Source organism: Rattus rattus, chromosome 10 (genome assembly GCF_011064425.1).
Source record: "Rattus rattus isolate New Zealand chromosome 10, Rrattus_CSIRO_v1, whole genome shotgun sequence".
NCBI classification, from domain to species: Eukaryota; Metazoa; Chordata; class Mammalia; order Rodentia; family Muridae; genus Rattus; species Rattus rattus.
The window spans coordinates 20,586,090-20,599,768 of NC_046163.1; the positions used below are offsets into that span (position 1 = coordinate 20,586,090).

At 34.1% G+C, this 13,679-nt stretch overlaps 1 protein-coding gene across 1 annotated transcript in view; it reads left to right on the forward strand.

Moving 5' to 3' along the window:
* Positions 1–13,679, forward strand: part of Kcnt2 (potassium sodium-activated channel subfamily T member 2) — a 267,014-nt gene that overhangs the window by 79,879 nt on the left and 173,456 nt on the right. The window contains exon 8 of the mRNA XM_032915567.1: positions 7,667–7,775. Within this exon, the coding sequence (XP_032771458.1) occupies positions 7,667–7,775 (109 nt within the window). The remainder of the gene's footprint in view (positions 1–7,666; positions 7,776–13,679) is intronic.

Consider the following 13,679-nt stretch of genomic DNA (forward strand, 5'->3'; position numbering starts at 1 on the left):
GAATAAAGAATGAATAACACCTTACAGGAGTGAGGAGATGGTAAATGCTGAGGTAGAAAGAAAATGTGTTTCTGAAGAGAATTCTGTTCATAGATCATTTCTGGGCTAATTTTCAAGTGGAATTTGTGATGTTGAGATCTTCAGTCTGTGATTAAACATTGTTATTATATTACCTATATATAGAACTCCAGATTATTTTTTAGTTTTATAGGTAAAATACCTGTGAAGAATTAAAAATATCACAGTCTGCATTTTTATAGTTAACAGTTTACAGAGGTCTGAAACATATTTACAAGTAAGTAGGGAACTGCTGCTCTCTGCCATATGGGAGGAGAGAATTCTAGAATAACAATCCCACACAAATGTTTAAAATTCTGAACAAGATATACAAAACAATTATTTTCAGACTGAAAAACATGAGCACAGTGGGAATATGATCTATAAGAATTGAGAAACAGTAGGTTCAGCCCCCAACAAACTCTGCTTTACTCAGATGTACATGATTACACACACAGATAGAGACAGACAGACACACACACACACACACACACACACATACAAATTAGATATAGGAATAGAAAATAGATAATGGATAATAGTTATAGATATGGATACAAATAATCTCTTCCTAAAAAAAAAAATTGATCCTAGTAAACCATGTCAGTTTCACTGAACTTAGAAGACAGAAGACAAAGGTCTCACTCTTGGGAAGCCGGTGAAAAGGAAGAAATTTGTAGTACTGAGCTCCACTAAAACAACCAAACCTCTGCCACTCATAAACTGCCTTTGGCTTGTAAATATATTCATATACAAGTAATAGGAATACATGAAACTAGGTGAAATAAATAATTAGGAAAACTGTATTGCACAAAATAAAAACCAGATCCTGCATGCATTTATAAAAAATACAATTATAAGCATATATAATTGGACATTTTGTTGAATGTCACAGGTAGTTATTGAACTCCATAGAGGCCACTCCAGAAGTATGGAAACAAACTGATTCCAGATTAAAAGTTCTCTAAAATTAGGTCAGCAAATTGTGAGTAGATTTGCATGATATAATAACTGCCAAGTCAAAACACTATTTTTGGGCTGGAGAGATGGTTCAGCTATTAAAAGCACTGACTGCTCTTCCAGAGGTCCTAAGTTCAATTCCCAGGAACCACATGGTAGCTCACAACCCTCTGTAATGGGATCTGATGCCCTCTTCTGCTGTGTCTGAAGACAGTGGAAGTGTATATATATATATATATATATATATATATATATATATGTAAATAAATAAATCTTAAAAAAAAACACATTTTAAAAAAGGATAATACAGTTGCAGATGCTCAACAACACAATACCCTGTGATCAAGGACTAGGTCTAGATACACAAGCCTTGTCCCATGTTTATTAACTCAGAACAATGGTTGACTCATGTGACAAGACATAGTGACAGAGATGTGGCAATTAGTAAATTTCTAAATAAATTTTCCAATATGCTGTTAGGATATGGGTGAAGATAGGTAATCACTGGAGCAGGACATAGAAACCAATATTTAAAAAAGTGAGGCTGTAGAGATTAAAGCAAAAATACTACAACAAAATGTTAGGTTATAGGGCATTTGTGACCTGTGTGCATTGGCGCCTGAATAATTCAAGGTAGCCCAGCTTAGCTCCAATGATAAGCGGAAAAAGAACAAAAAGGTGCAGGGTTATTTCAAGTATGAAAATTGTGATGATTACATGGTTTAAAAATACAGACTGTGACACACTAGGAGGTATCAATAAAATTCAAAGATTTTCTTTTGAAATATGAATGAAACAGGTCAATTTTCAGATATACCTATGAAGAGAGACTATAGAAAAGGAGGAAGAAGAAAATTCAAACAAGTATAAGTGGGTGTACAGGGCAGCGGAGTTGACTCAGTGAGTAAAGGGGCTCGTTCTGCAAATGCTGCAGCCCCGAGTTGGATCCCACAGCCTACTTCAATGCCAGCTGTGATTGGAGGCGGTACATATCAAACCCAATCCTTCTGAGGCAAAACTTGAGATAGAAGTAGAATGTAAATGGACACAAATTCCATGGACTTCAGTATTGATTTTAAAGCAGTTTGAAGGAGGGCGGTGCTTCTTCTATTCTAGATATTTCCCATGTCTTTATCCATCCCCCAAGCCAAGATACTCCAAGCTCATTACTGTCCCCATGCTTCCACCCTCTCAGAAAATCATGTACTTGGGATCCTGTAGTTCATGGCCATGTCAGATTGGTCCTGATTTTCTCTCTTGTGAATATTATTTGGGATTCTTCATATTTTCTGGCTTGATCCATCCTTTTTGTTTTCCCCCATTGTGAAATATCCCCTTGCTTAAATGTAGCACAATTTATTTTATTTATTCCTTTAAGACAAGTAGTTAATTATTTGTTTGATTGTTTTGTTGATTCTTTTTATTACAAAAAAATGTTCCTATAAGCATTTACGTATTGACTTTGGGTGGACACATACTTACTCTTTCTAACTACTAAAGACCTCAATTCTGGGTCAAAGGTATGTATAGTTCTATAAGATTCTTTAAAATAGTGTTCCTCAGTCATTTCCCAGCAATAGCAAGAGGCACACTCCTGTTATTTTTCATCCTTACTGGTGTCTGCTGTTGTCAGTGGTTTGGAGTTTGGATTGATAAATGTATTTTATAGTGCCCAAAAAAGTTTCTTTCTCTGCTTATTTGTGAACTCTATTTCTTGAGGATGGTATAAGTTCAGTGACTGTCTTTAAATGGCATCATTTATTTTCTGACCATTGTCCAGCTATTTATACAGTATTTATAGCTTTATTTATTTACTCCACTTATAATTTTAAAACGTAAAATACATTGCTTTCTAAACACCATCCCCCAGGTAAATATCACTTGGCTGTCCTGAAAAATCACCAACAATGTTAATTAAAAACATGTATATGTTTATTCTTTATTATGTTTGTGTTTTCAATTGCATGTCCATGTTTGTTTGTGCATGATATGTCTTTGTGAGTATGTGCATGTGGATGCTGGTTCCAAAGCAAGGCAAGGTATCTTCTGGAGGTGAAGTTATTGGTGGCCGTGAGACTCATGATGTGTGTGTTGGAAGAATTCCAGTCATTTGGAAGAACAGAATGTATTTTTTTTTGTTTTCTTCTTTTATTTTTACTGGATATTTTTATTTACATTTCAAATGTTATTTCCTTTCCTGGTTTCCTGTCCATAAACCCCCTATCCTGTCTCCCCTCCTCCTTCTCTGAAGGTGGTCCTATACCAAACCACCCATCCCTTCCCATCTCCCACACTCTGACATTCCCCTACACTGGAGATTGGGAGGGTGTCCAGCCTTGGCAGGACCAAGGACTTCTCGCATTGGTGTCCAACAAGGCCATTCTCTGCTACATATGCAGCTGGAGCCATGGGTCTGTCCATGTGTACTCTTTAGATGATGATTTAGCTCCTGAGAGCTCTGGTTGGTTGGTATGGCTGTTCTTATAGGGTTGTAAACCCCTTTAGCTCCTTCAGTGCTTTTTCTAACTCCTCCAATGGGAACCCTATTCTCAGTTCAATGGTTGGCTGCTAGCATCCACCTCTGTATTTGTCATACTCTGGCAGAACCTCTCAGGAGACAATATGTCAGGCTCCTGCCTGAGCCATCTCTTTGACCCCTACTTCATTACCTTCTAGTGTCTTGGCTACCGTTGTTAGCTTTAGGTCACAATGAATTCTACCATTTTCACACTCTCTGATTTTTGTTTCTTTCTTTCCAGTTTTTATCATATATTTTATTTTCTTAAAGTTGTTTGATTTCAAACAATATTGCCTGTGAGATGTGTTTTTAGAGTATTTATAATTTATCTAATAGATAAAATCTAAATTTTCAGTTGCATTTTTTCCAAAATTGGAGCAGTTGTAAATATGAAGCTTTATTCATTCTTTTCTTCATTTTTTTGAATCAATATGTAAGTCTTTTATTGTTACCAAAGAGCCCAAATTGTACTTGTGATTAGGATCTTGTTTCTGGAACTAGGAAACATAGGTCTCACTCTTCAGCTTGCTGCACGGTTCCCTTCTCAGACACATAGATGCCATCCAAAAGCTTCCTGTAATCCTTGTTTTTAGCTGTTGTTGCTTGCTGAATCAGAGCCGCTGAATTTGAAACAAGCTCAATATCATTTCCTTCAAGGATTCATTCATAGCTCTGGGCTTGAGAGACGGAACAAGCAATACCAGTCCTCATCCAAACCCTGCAGATGTATTTTTGACCCAAAAAATTTTGGATTTCAACCAAAGAGCCATTCCCTTGAATAATGACGTTGACATGGACGTGAGAATACACAGACCTCAAGGGAAGCCTAGTGTAACACCCTTCATCATGTTCTGAACATGACTGTCCATCCACAGAGTTCCCCTGGAGACCTTCACAACGACTGCACACTCCTTCAGGGTGATGTTGACATTTCCTGGATTGTAAACAGTCTTACTGCTGAAAATGGTCTTTATCCTTTCAGGAGATAGGGCAAAGGGTCATTCTTTTTGGATCTCTTCTGTGCCACGTTTGGAAGTTTTGATAGAATTTGCATAGGTTAAGAAGTCCACAAAGCAATCCACAAATTTTCCTTTATGGACATTGATGCAGTTAAAGAAATTTATGGGGAAATATTCTATGCTCTTGTTTAGTGCGTAGGCTTTTGCCATTTCTGACATCATTTTTGGATTTCCAAAACTCTGACTCCCCTCTGCTGTTATTTCTACACAGCATAAAGTCCTTCCACGCGCTTTCCTTTATAGCTTCATGCTGGTTGCTATGCTTGCTCTTACTGTTTTTCTTCTTAAAATTCCTTTCTTTCACCTTTGCCTTTGAACAATTTTCATTAAATATAATTCTTCCTTCACAGTGATTTTGGCTTTGCTTCTTTCTGAATACTAAGGCCTTTCCCATTTAGCCTAGTTGTTTGATCTGTGATGAGGTTCTGTGCTATCGGAATGTACAAAACTTCCTGATCTCAAGAACACGCAGTCATTCCTAACACTGAGCCATTCACAATTGTTCTTTTTAACTCCTTCTCTTCATTCCTTTATATTGTTGTCTTCTTTGGAATCCAATTATCTATTTACAGCTGTAGGCCCATATTATTTATATGTGTACAGCGATGATATTTTACATTGTTTTGTCAGTGTCTATATTGACTTCCCTTTCTCTTCCTCAGAAAGAGGGGTAAGGTAAGCATTCTGGTGTAGCAGATGTTTCATTTTTATTTTCATATAAAATACTTTACTATAACTGGAGTCCAGCTCGTTTACCCTTGCTGCTAGAAACAAACATTATTTTACATTTTGTTCATTTTGCCTCTTTCAGTGGTTCATTAGTCAGCGAATGACTTGTGAATTTATGAATTATCAGTTCTTTTCTTTTATCTTTCAACACTCTGCAGTGTCAATAATGGTCTTGGTTTCTTCCTGAGTCTTTCTGGTAGGCTTACTAAAGAATCCTGTCAGCTGATGCTGTAGAGATAACCAACCAGAGATGGCCTCGGGCCAGAGCCTCAAAACAAGGGAGGCTATGGAATGCATCTTCATTCATTATTCATGCTCACTTTATTTATCTTAAACCAGGTTTTGTATTTTCATCCGCATGAGGGATAACTCTTGAGGAATTTGCTCTTCTACAATGGTTGATACTTTAACACCTCATATTCTTTCTTCTACTAAACACAAACTTAGATGATGAGGGTAAACCAATTATTAATTCGATTGCTAAGAATGCCAATGTTGTTTACAGTTTATTCAAATTTGATTATTTCTATGTCTGAGATGTTTCAAAGAATAGACACAATTGTCTTTTCTGAATTTACGTTCAGCTCATGAAAGATCTTTGAATATACTATGTGGTTTCTTCACAGCAATGCTTTATATACTTTATAGATGGCAACTCAGGCTTATTCAATTTCAATTAGATATTGAGGCACACATGGGTTAAACATTCTGCAATAGTTCATAGAATATTAAACAGCATTAATTTAAAATATAATTTAGTATTTTTGTTCTTTTTTTAAAACTTGTGCTTCTAATGAAAGAAGTAATAAGACTCATAGATTCAATTATTTATAATGTTGCAACATTAGATTTAAAATCATATTATATTACATAGTAGATATTCATTTGAGGGATAGTAGTGTACTAAGTGTCCTCATGAAGTTATCTATGTGTGTTCAGACCTACTGCTTATCCATTCTTGTGTAACTCACTGTCTTTTTCAAGCTGCTACAGCAGAGCAAAATAAAGTGTGTGGTTGGTAAGGGAAAACCTGACTTGATTAAGGAAGGCAGAAAACAGTGCAGATGGATCTTTTTGACAACATGTGGCCTCTTGGTTCTTAGCCATTGTGATCTTGCAAAAGAATAAGATGGTGTGGAATTCCTCCCCGTGTTCTTATATTAGAGTGCTGACTACTTTTCCTTATACGATTATCATCCTTGGAAGGGAACCTAAGAACTTTACAAGGTCCCCTGTCCTGATAACCCTACTAAAAGGATTAAGATATCATCATGGATATCTAGGTAGTTATTTATAAAAAATTAAAATATATAGCAGTTACCAATCATTAATAACTGGTCTTCTGTCTTTCTATATTCAATCTATTATATTTGAGTGTATCGAACATTGCTGGGGGAAATTTTGTCTTTTTCTTCTTTGACCTAGCAATATTGTTGAATAGAATCGTATATGTTTATACTGGCCACTAATAACAGTTACTGGTCCTATGTGACTATAAAAATTTGATGGGTTGCTAGTGTATCTGAAGTAATTGATTGTTTAATTTTAGTTAAATTAACTTGAAAATGAATACAAATCTATTGAACAATACATTGGCAGTGCTAACCCACAATGTCCATTTCTAGGACATGGCTGGTAGATATAATGTAATAATCTGCCCTATGATATTCAGTTCATTTAGTAATGTTTTATGCAATTGCTGACATTGAATATTTATTTTCAACTTGATTCTGTTAGTGTCCTAACTTTCCCAGTACATTTTATTCCGTCTGAGTGGTTTTCATTACTGTGCATACACACATATACATTGAAGAGTATAAGAACAGAATCAAGTGCTTTAATCTTTACTATTATGTGAACAATCTAATATGTTATCTGCATGAGTAATCACATAGTTGTTTTTCCCCCAACATTTTAAATTAATTAATATTAGGAATCCCTATTTTTGTTCTGTGAGTGTTGTCCTGAATATGTTCTTTCAGAATTCTGATTATGCTCAGTCTACTTACTCCTCTCTTAATCTCTAATATTCTAACTCTGACTAAGTGTCACAGGTTGAATTTGGAATTAGACCCTTTGTAAGTACTAAAAAGAAAGCTTCACTTGGGAATCTAGGTAAAGGACTACTCAAGGTACTTCAGAGATAGAAGCAGGAACATCAGAAGTTCCAGGCCACACCCACCAGTGTAACAAAATGAATACAATCTGGAATGTAGAAGACAATTTCTCAAAACACCAAAACCAAAAGAGGGATGATCTCAGTTCTGTTTATGTTCAAACTTTAACTATAAATGTGGCCTTTTGACAAGTTAACTGTCTTATTACTATTTTAAATTATATTGTTAATTTTAGTCTCAGGATATTTTGGTTCTTATCATTTTAGGATCACCAGACAATTTTGAGAGCATGGGCTGTAAAAGATTTTGCCCCAAATTGTCCTCTGTATGTTCAGATATTAAAACCAGAAAATAAATTCCACATCAAATTTGCAGGTAAGTTTTGGTCTTCAATGACACCCTTTGAATTCCTCTAACACCTTTCAGTTTTATTTTGTTTTGTTTTGTTTTATATTTGTGAGGTTAGTGGCACTTAACTTATTCATGGTTCTGTACTACAGATAGGATTCTATTTTAAGCATCTATTTGAAATATAAAATTTCTAATATGAAAGAATTTGATATTTGAGAAGAATCTTTACTTTTGACTTATAACTTGCTGATTTTAGCATCTGAATTTACCCTATATGTTTGTAAGATTATTTGAATTTTCAAACAATGCTGTGATTAAATTTTGAAATGTTCTGTCTTTATATTTGTGCATAGTGAGTTCTCTCTCACATATATCATTTATAGCATAAATCAACTTATAGTACATTGTACAGTATAGTTAATTCGGGTTATAGCCCTTAACATAATTAAAGAAAAAGTGAATCTTCTGTTGTATGTTCTTTGAGATGCTACTTTTTTATTTTTTATTAGATATTTTCTTTATCTACATTTCAAATATTATTCTCCTTCCCAGGTTTCCCTCTGGAAACACCCTATCTTATCCCCCTAGCCCCTGCCTCCTTGAGGGTGCTAAAATAAAACAGTACTAGGGATAGGGAGAACATGTTTTTGCATCATTAGAAAATTAAACAATATAAAATGATATTAAATACTTTTGTGGGAGAAAGGAACAGCTTTGTATCTGATCAGTGGTTCATATACTCTTCTCCCAGGCAGACCAGACATGTTCTGTATTGTGTTTAAATTCATCTCACTAATCAAAGCTTAAAAGATTATTAAAATATAAGCTCTTTCAACAATATGCCACAAGTTATTTGGTCCATTATCTTTAAATGCTAATTAGTTGGTTTATTGTACTGAAATGAACATTATAAATGAATTTTAAATAATAAAGAAATGAGGTTGGTGATACACTTAGTTCTGCCTTTTTTTTTTTTTGTCCTTATCACAAGTGATGTCACACAATGTTTATAGGACAACCTAAAACACTGACTGTATATTATGTCTCTTTGGAATATTTTTCTTTTAAGTGTATGCACTGTAGGAGATCTGACTGTAGTGGTCAGAGGTGGTGGTGCTAGAATGCAAAAAGCTGTCGAAGATGTGGGAGTCATTCTATCGCGCATGCCTTTGGGAGTGAAATGGAAAAGTCTATGGGAAGTGTCTCATGAAATGTTTTTCCAAAAGCCTGCTTTAAGTAAATATTTGTGTTTTAAATTAATATTTATGAGTGTCAAAGAGCATATTAGGGCAGCATCAATGGCATGATCAGGAGGCAAAGTATTATAGTAAAATATTTAATTTGAGCGTCAACATTTAAGTTTTAAAAATGCAGGTATGCAAATTATTATTCTGAGTCATGCTTTCCATTTCTCCTGAAAAGCTGCCTATGTTCAACTGGGTAGGGCCAGAGGCGATGATTAAATAAAATTTGGCAGACTTTTGGCTCTCCATTGCATCTAAAGCTATTAGTCTAAATCTTAGGGCAACTGCTGCATGTGGTATGGAAAATCCCTTCATCATTTGAGTATGAGATTACTCATTCAGAGAAGATATTCCCTCTTCTCCCCTCTCTTTATCTAGCCATGAATAATATTCTTCCCACAGATCAATGATGTGCTGAAATAGTGTGTTTATAAGTAAGGTGTTACAGAAACTTTCGTGTTGCTTTTTTCTTTCAAATATTTCATTTGACATTATTTTAGTAAACTTACCAAAATGATTGCATTATTTAAAAACTCTCTCCCAATAGTTCATCTCAATATTTCTTATTTTGACACATGTTGAAAAGTTCTGCTTAATAGTGCTTTAAGTTCTTTTATAGCTGAGATTACAACATATCAAATGGGAGTCTTTTTATAGTATAAAAGATGAAAGCATTGTAGTTTCATTAAAATGTCATAAAGATATTAAGAGTGATGTATGAAGTTCTCAGATCAACATAATTCACTTTACATCTCAGCAAGAGTTTGAGAAGGAACAGACTTTTCATAATAAAAGGCAGAGGATAAAGCTGTCAGCTTGCTTAATAGATCATTAAAAAGATGGTCCCCAAGGAGTAAAACTACCATGTGTGTCTCACTGGAATGTGGTCTTGCAGCCACTGAGCTGCATCTGTATAGCTTATATAGCCTCTTAAAGGAAAGAATAGCAAGAGGAAAAGTAAGACTTATCTACCATGGTACCTGCCTGTGTAGCTAACTACCTCTTATGTACCAGCCAACTCAAAACACGTTGACATGTATAATTTTGATGAATAAAGCAAATATTGAGTTATTAAAGATTGATATAAATATATAGCTATAGAAAATTGATAGCAATTGTGAAGATGTAATAATTGCTAAAATTCACATTTCCTTGATGGTTTCCATTGTGTTCTTCGTAAATTGCTTAAGTAGTATTTTGACTTTCACAGAGATCAAACAATGCATTTTTATTTTTAGCCTTTTCAATAGCATCTTCAAATAACACTACATTGAAAAAAATTTCAAATGATAATACATTATGCATTTTAAAAGTAAAACATATTAAGATATGTGGCTGGGTTAAGAAATTTAAATTTCTGCTCAAAATTGCATAAAATATTACAAAGTGAAAACACTACAGCAAGTTATCTCTTCATGGAGATTTGCATATGTTTCTTCTTTCAAATAGTTAACAGCAAGCATACAATAAAAGTGTTTGTTAGTATTTAACATACTGAAGTACGATTAAAATAATACCTTCTGTTTTGATTAAATCCCAAAGCAAATGACAACAAATGCATTTTGTGAGCATTAGAAAAATATCATATCTTCATAAAACAAAGAAAAAATTGTATAACTAAAATGAGGCAGAAAGAATACAATGTTCAGTAAAATAATAGTTTTATATTCTGTATATACATTACAAAAACATCAACCAATAGAAAGTGTGATTTACAGGTAATATAATTATCTTTTTGAAGATAAATTTTCAAAAAGACTTAGGCACCTCATTCAGAAGCAAGCATCACCTTCAGTAGTTTGTGCTCTTAATGAAGAATTTGTTAAATAAAGCAGAAAATGTGTAAATGTTGGCTGGGTACCATACAATGTTTTGCTGTTTCAGCTGCATGAACTCAGATTCCTAATCCTCTAAGATTGTTTCATAATTAATAAAAAATAATAATAAAGAAAATGTAGTCTAAAACTGAGTTGTTGCTATTTAAAACACACAAGAAAATCAGCTACCAGTAAATGGAACCTATATGAATAGTTGCTGTCAATTATAGCTTAGTACCAGCTTCTTATCTTCACTAATTTTATTACATTGACTTTTAGAAAAATAGACTAAATTAAATATATAACATGAATATATATTATCATATCTGAGAGAATGTACTATCAACTCCCAGATTTAAAAGACAGAAAAGGATTAGGAAAGGTATGAAAAATAGCCTCAGCCTAAATAACTTATCTTCAGAATATTGTAGAGAAAAAAATTTAAAGATCACATTATCGGTAGGACTTGAAAATTAGGAAGAAACAGAGATGTCCACTAGGGACCATTTTTGCTTTGGAATCCATAAGAATTGCTGTAGATTTAGAGTAATAAAGGCATTGAATGCCAGAGACAAAGAGACAAGGATTAAAATATCATTGTCTAAAAACAATCAGATCATCTATAAGGAGAATTTTAAAACAAATTTCTTTCGTGTGTGTGTGTGTGTGTGTGTGTGTGTGTGTGTGTGTGTGTGTGTGTGTTTGTTTGAGAGAGGGGAGGGAGGGGGGGAGAGAGGGGGTGAAAAGGGAGGGTGAGAAAAGGGGGAGTGTTAGGGTATCTCATTAATGTGTAGATTTCTACTTTTACCATTCTCTGTCAGTTGCTGTTATGAGTGTTGGTGCTGTACCTCAAACTGTGTAGTCATCATTGCCTATTAAATTGCTAACACATTTCAAAATGTAGATTTTCAAAAACCATTATGATTTCTTTATGTAAAACCCACTTATCAGCCCTTCTCCGCTTCATCTACAGAGAATATACAAAAGGACACACTATTTTCCTTCTCATCTATTATATTTAGAGGATCCTTAGATAGGCTACCGTCTTATGTAGGGCTTCCGGTTGGCATGATGGCACCAAAACATTCACCTTTCCTGTTTCCTGCATATTGAGAAGCTTATCCTGTGCTACCATCCATCTTCCCAGCATGTACCCATCAGTGATCACCATTCTGCACATATCTTCACTTCTTGAAGTTCACCTTGAGTTCACCAGTTTCTTTGTTCTATCAAAGAAACACTAACTTCCTTTGGTAGTCAACCTTTGAACAGTTTTTCATTTTGGATGATTTTTGTCAGCTTTGATAGTCTAAAATTCAGATGGTGGTGTAGATATGGCTATGCCAAATGTATTTTCATTGAGAAAGTTTTTTAATAATTCAATATTTTTTGTGTTGTAACAATTAGCACTGAAACTTATGACACCGTTTACTACAGAATTCCACAGCTAAGAGTGAGGAGAATGTGGTTGTGTGACATCTTATCTTCTCCACTTACCTTACTTCTCTCCAATAATTCTGGTATAGCACCTTCAGTCTCAGTATTTGATGTAAAACCATCTAGAGCAATTCTTTACCTTCATATTGTTGAGCAATTCATAAATAAGTTCTTCTTTATTGAAAAATGCAAAAAAATATCATGATCATTCAATTTAGATACAGACATGAAGTTACAGCTCAACATTTAAGCAAACTGAAATGAAGGTCATAGTTTCTTCTATTTGCATTCCAAACTGATTTAGAAGCCTGGAAACACATGCACACAGACCAACACACACACACACACACACACACACACACACACACACACACACACACACACGCAGGCTGCACAGACTAGAAGAGGAACTTGAGAGAAGTTTTTATTTTCTGCTAGAAAGAAGAAACCCTTGAATAAACTCGAATTACCTTTACAATTTTATTGCTTTCCGCCACTCGTCAAATTCATCTACAAGAGGTTTTCTGTCTTTTTCGCTAACAATGTTGCCTGCCATTTAATTTTGAGGTGGATAAGTGTGGTAGGATAATGTTATAGGATGACCTGAGAGGTAAACTTATGGTAAACCTTTAATCCCATTCCTTAAGTACAGCGTTATTTCTCTTCTCTTTCTCATCTGATTTCCTGTCTATTGTTGTGTCTTCTGAAAAGTTTCTACTACTTTGAACACCAAAGAGTACACAAAGATATTAAATTGGCAGATGGTACTTACAAGTCAGAGTAATGCTCACATAAAACTTAGTTAATAAAATTATGAATTCTCTATACATTTTAAGATGTTTTATATATAACATAATCTGACCATATTTAATGAATGAAAATCACACCCATATTTCAATGTGTTTACTGAATGAAATACTTTCTACTTCACAATTATAACAAGTCTTGAGGATGAATCATCTCTTAGAGGCGTAGGAGTTAGTTTTCTAGTAATTACAATGCATAATTACAATACAATTTAGATGAGAAAAGGGGTGAATATACATTTAACAGTAATGTTGACAGTATTATAAGCCATACATTTTATTAGAGAGTATAACTACAGTTGCAAAAACATTGTTGTAAATAATACATGCATTCAACTCATATGTCTTTGAGAAATAGTTTAATTTAAAAAAAATGAAGATTGTATTGCATCTTTGACATGAGCATTTTTCTTTTTTTTTTTCTATAAACAATTAGATTTTTCAGTGGCTCATGCTTGCCTACCCAAAAAGAGAGTGTGGAATATTTCTAAGTAATATAAATATTGGAAATTATCTTAGCTGTTTCTAAATAGCATATGGTTATGCAGGCTTGACTTTCTCCAAATGGTAAAGTGTGATATTTTCAAGCAGAGCGATTTCTTCATTTCCCATATCACGCCTACA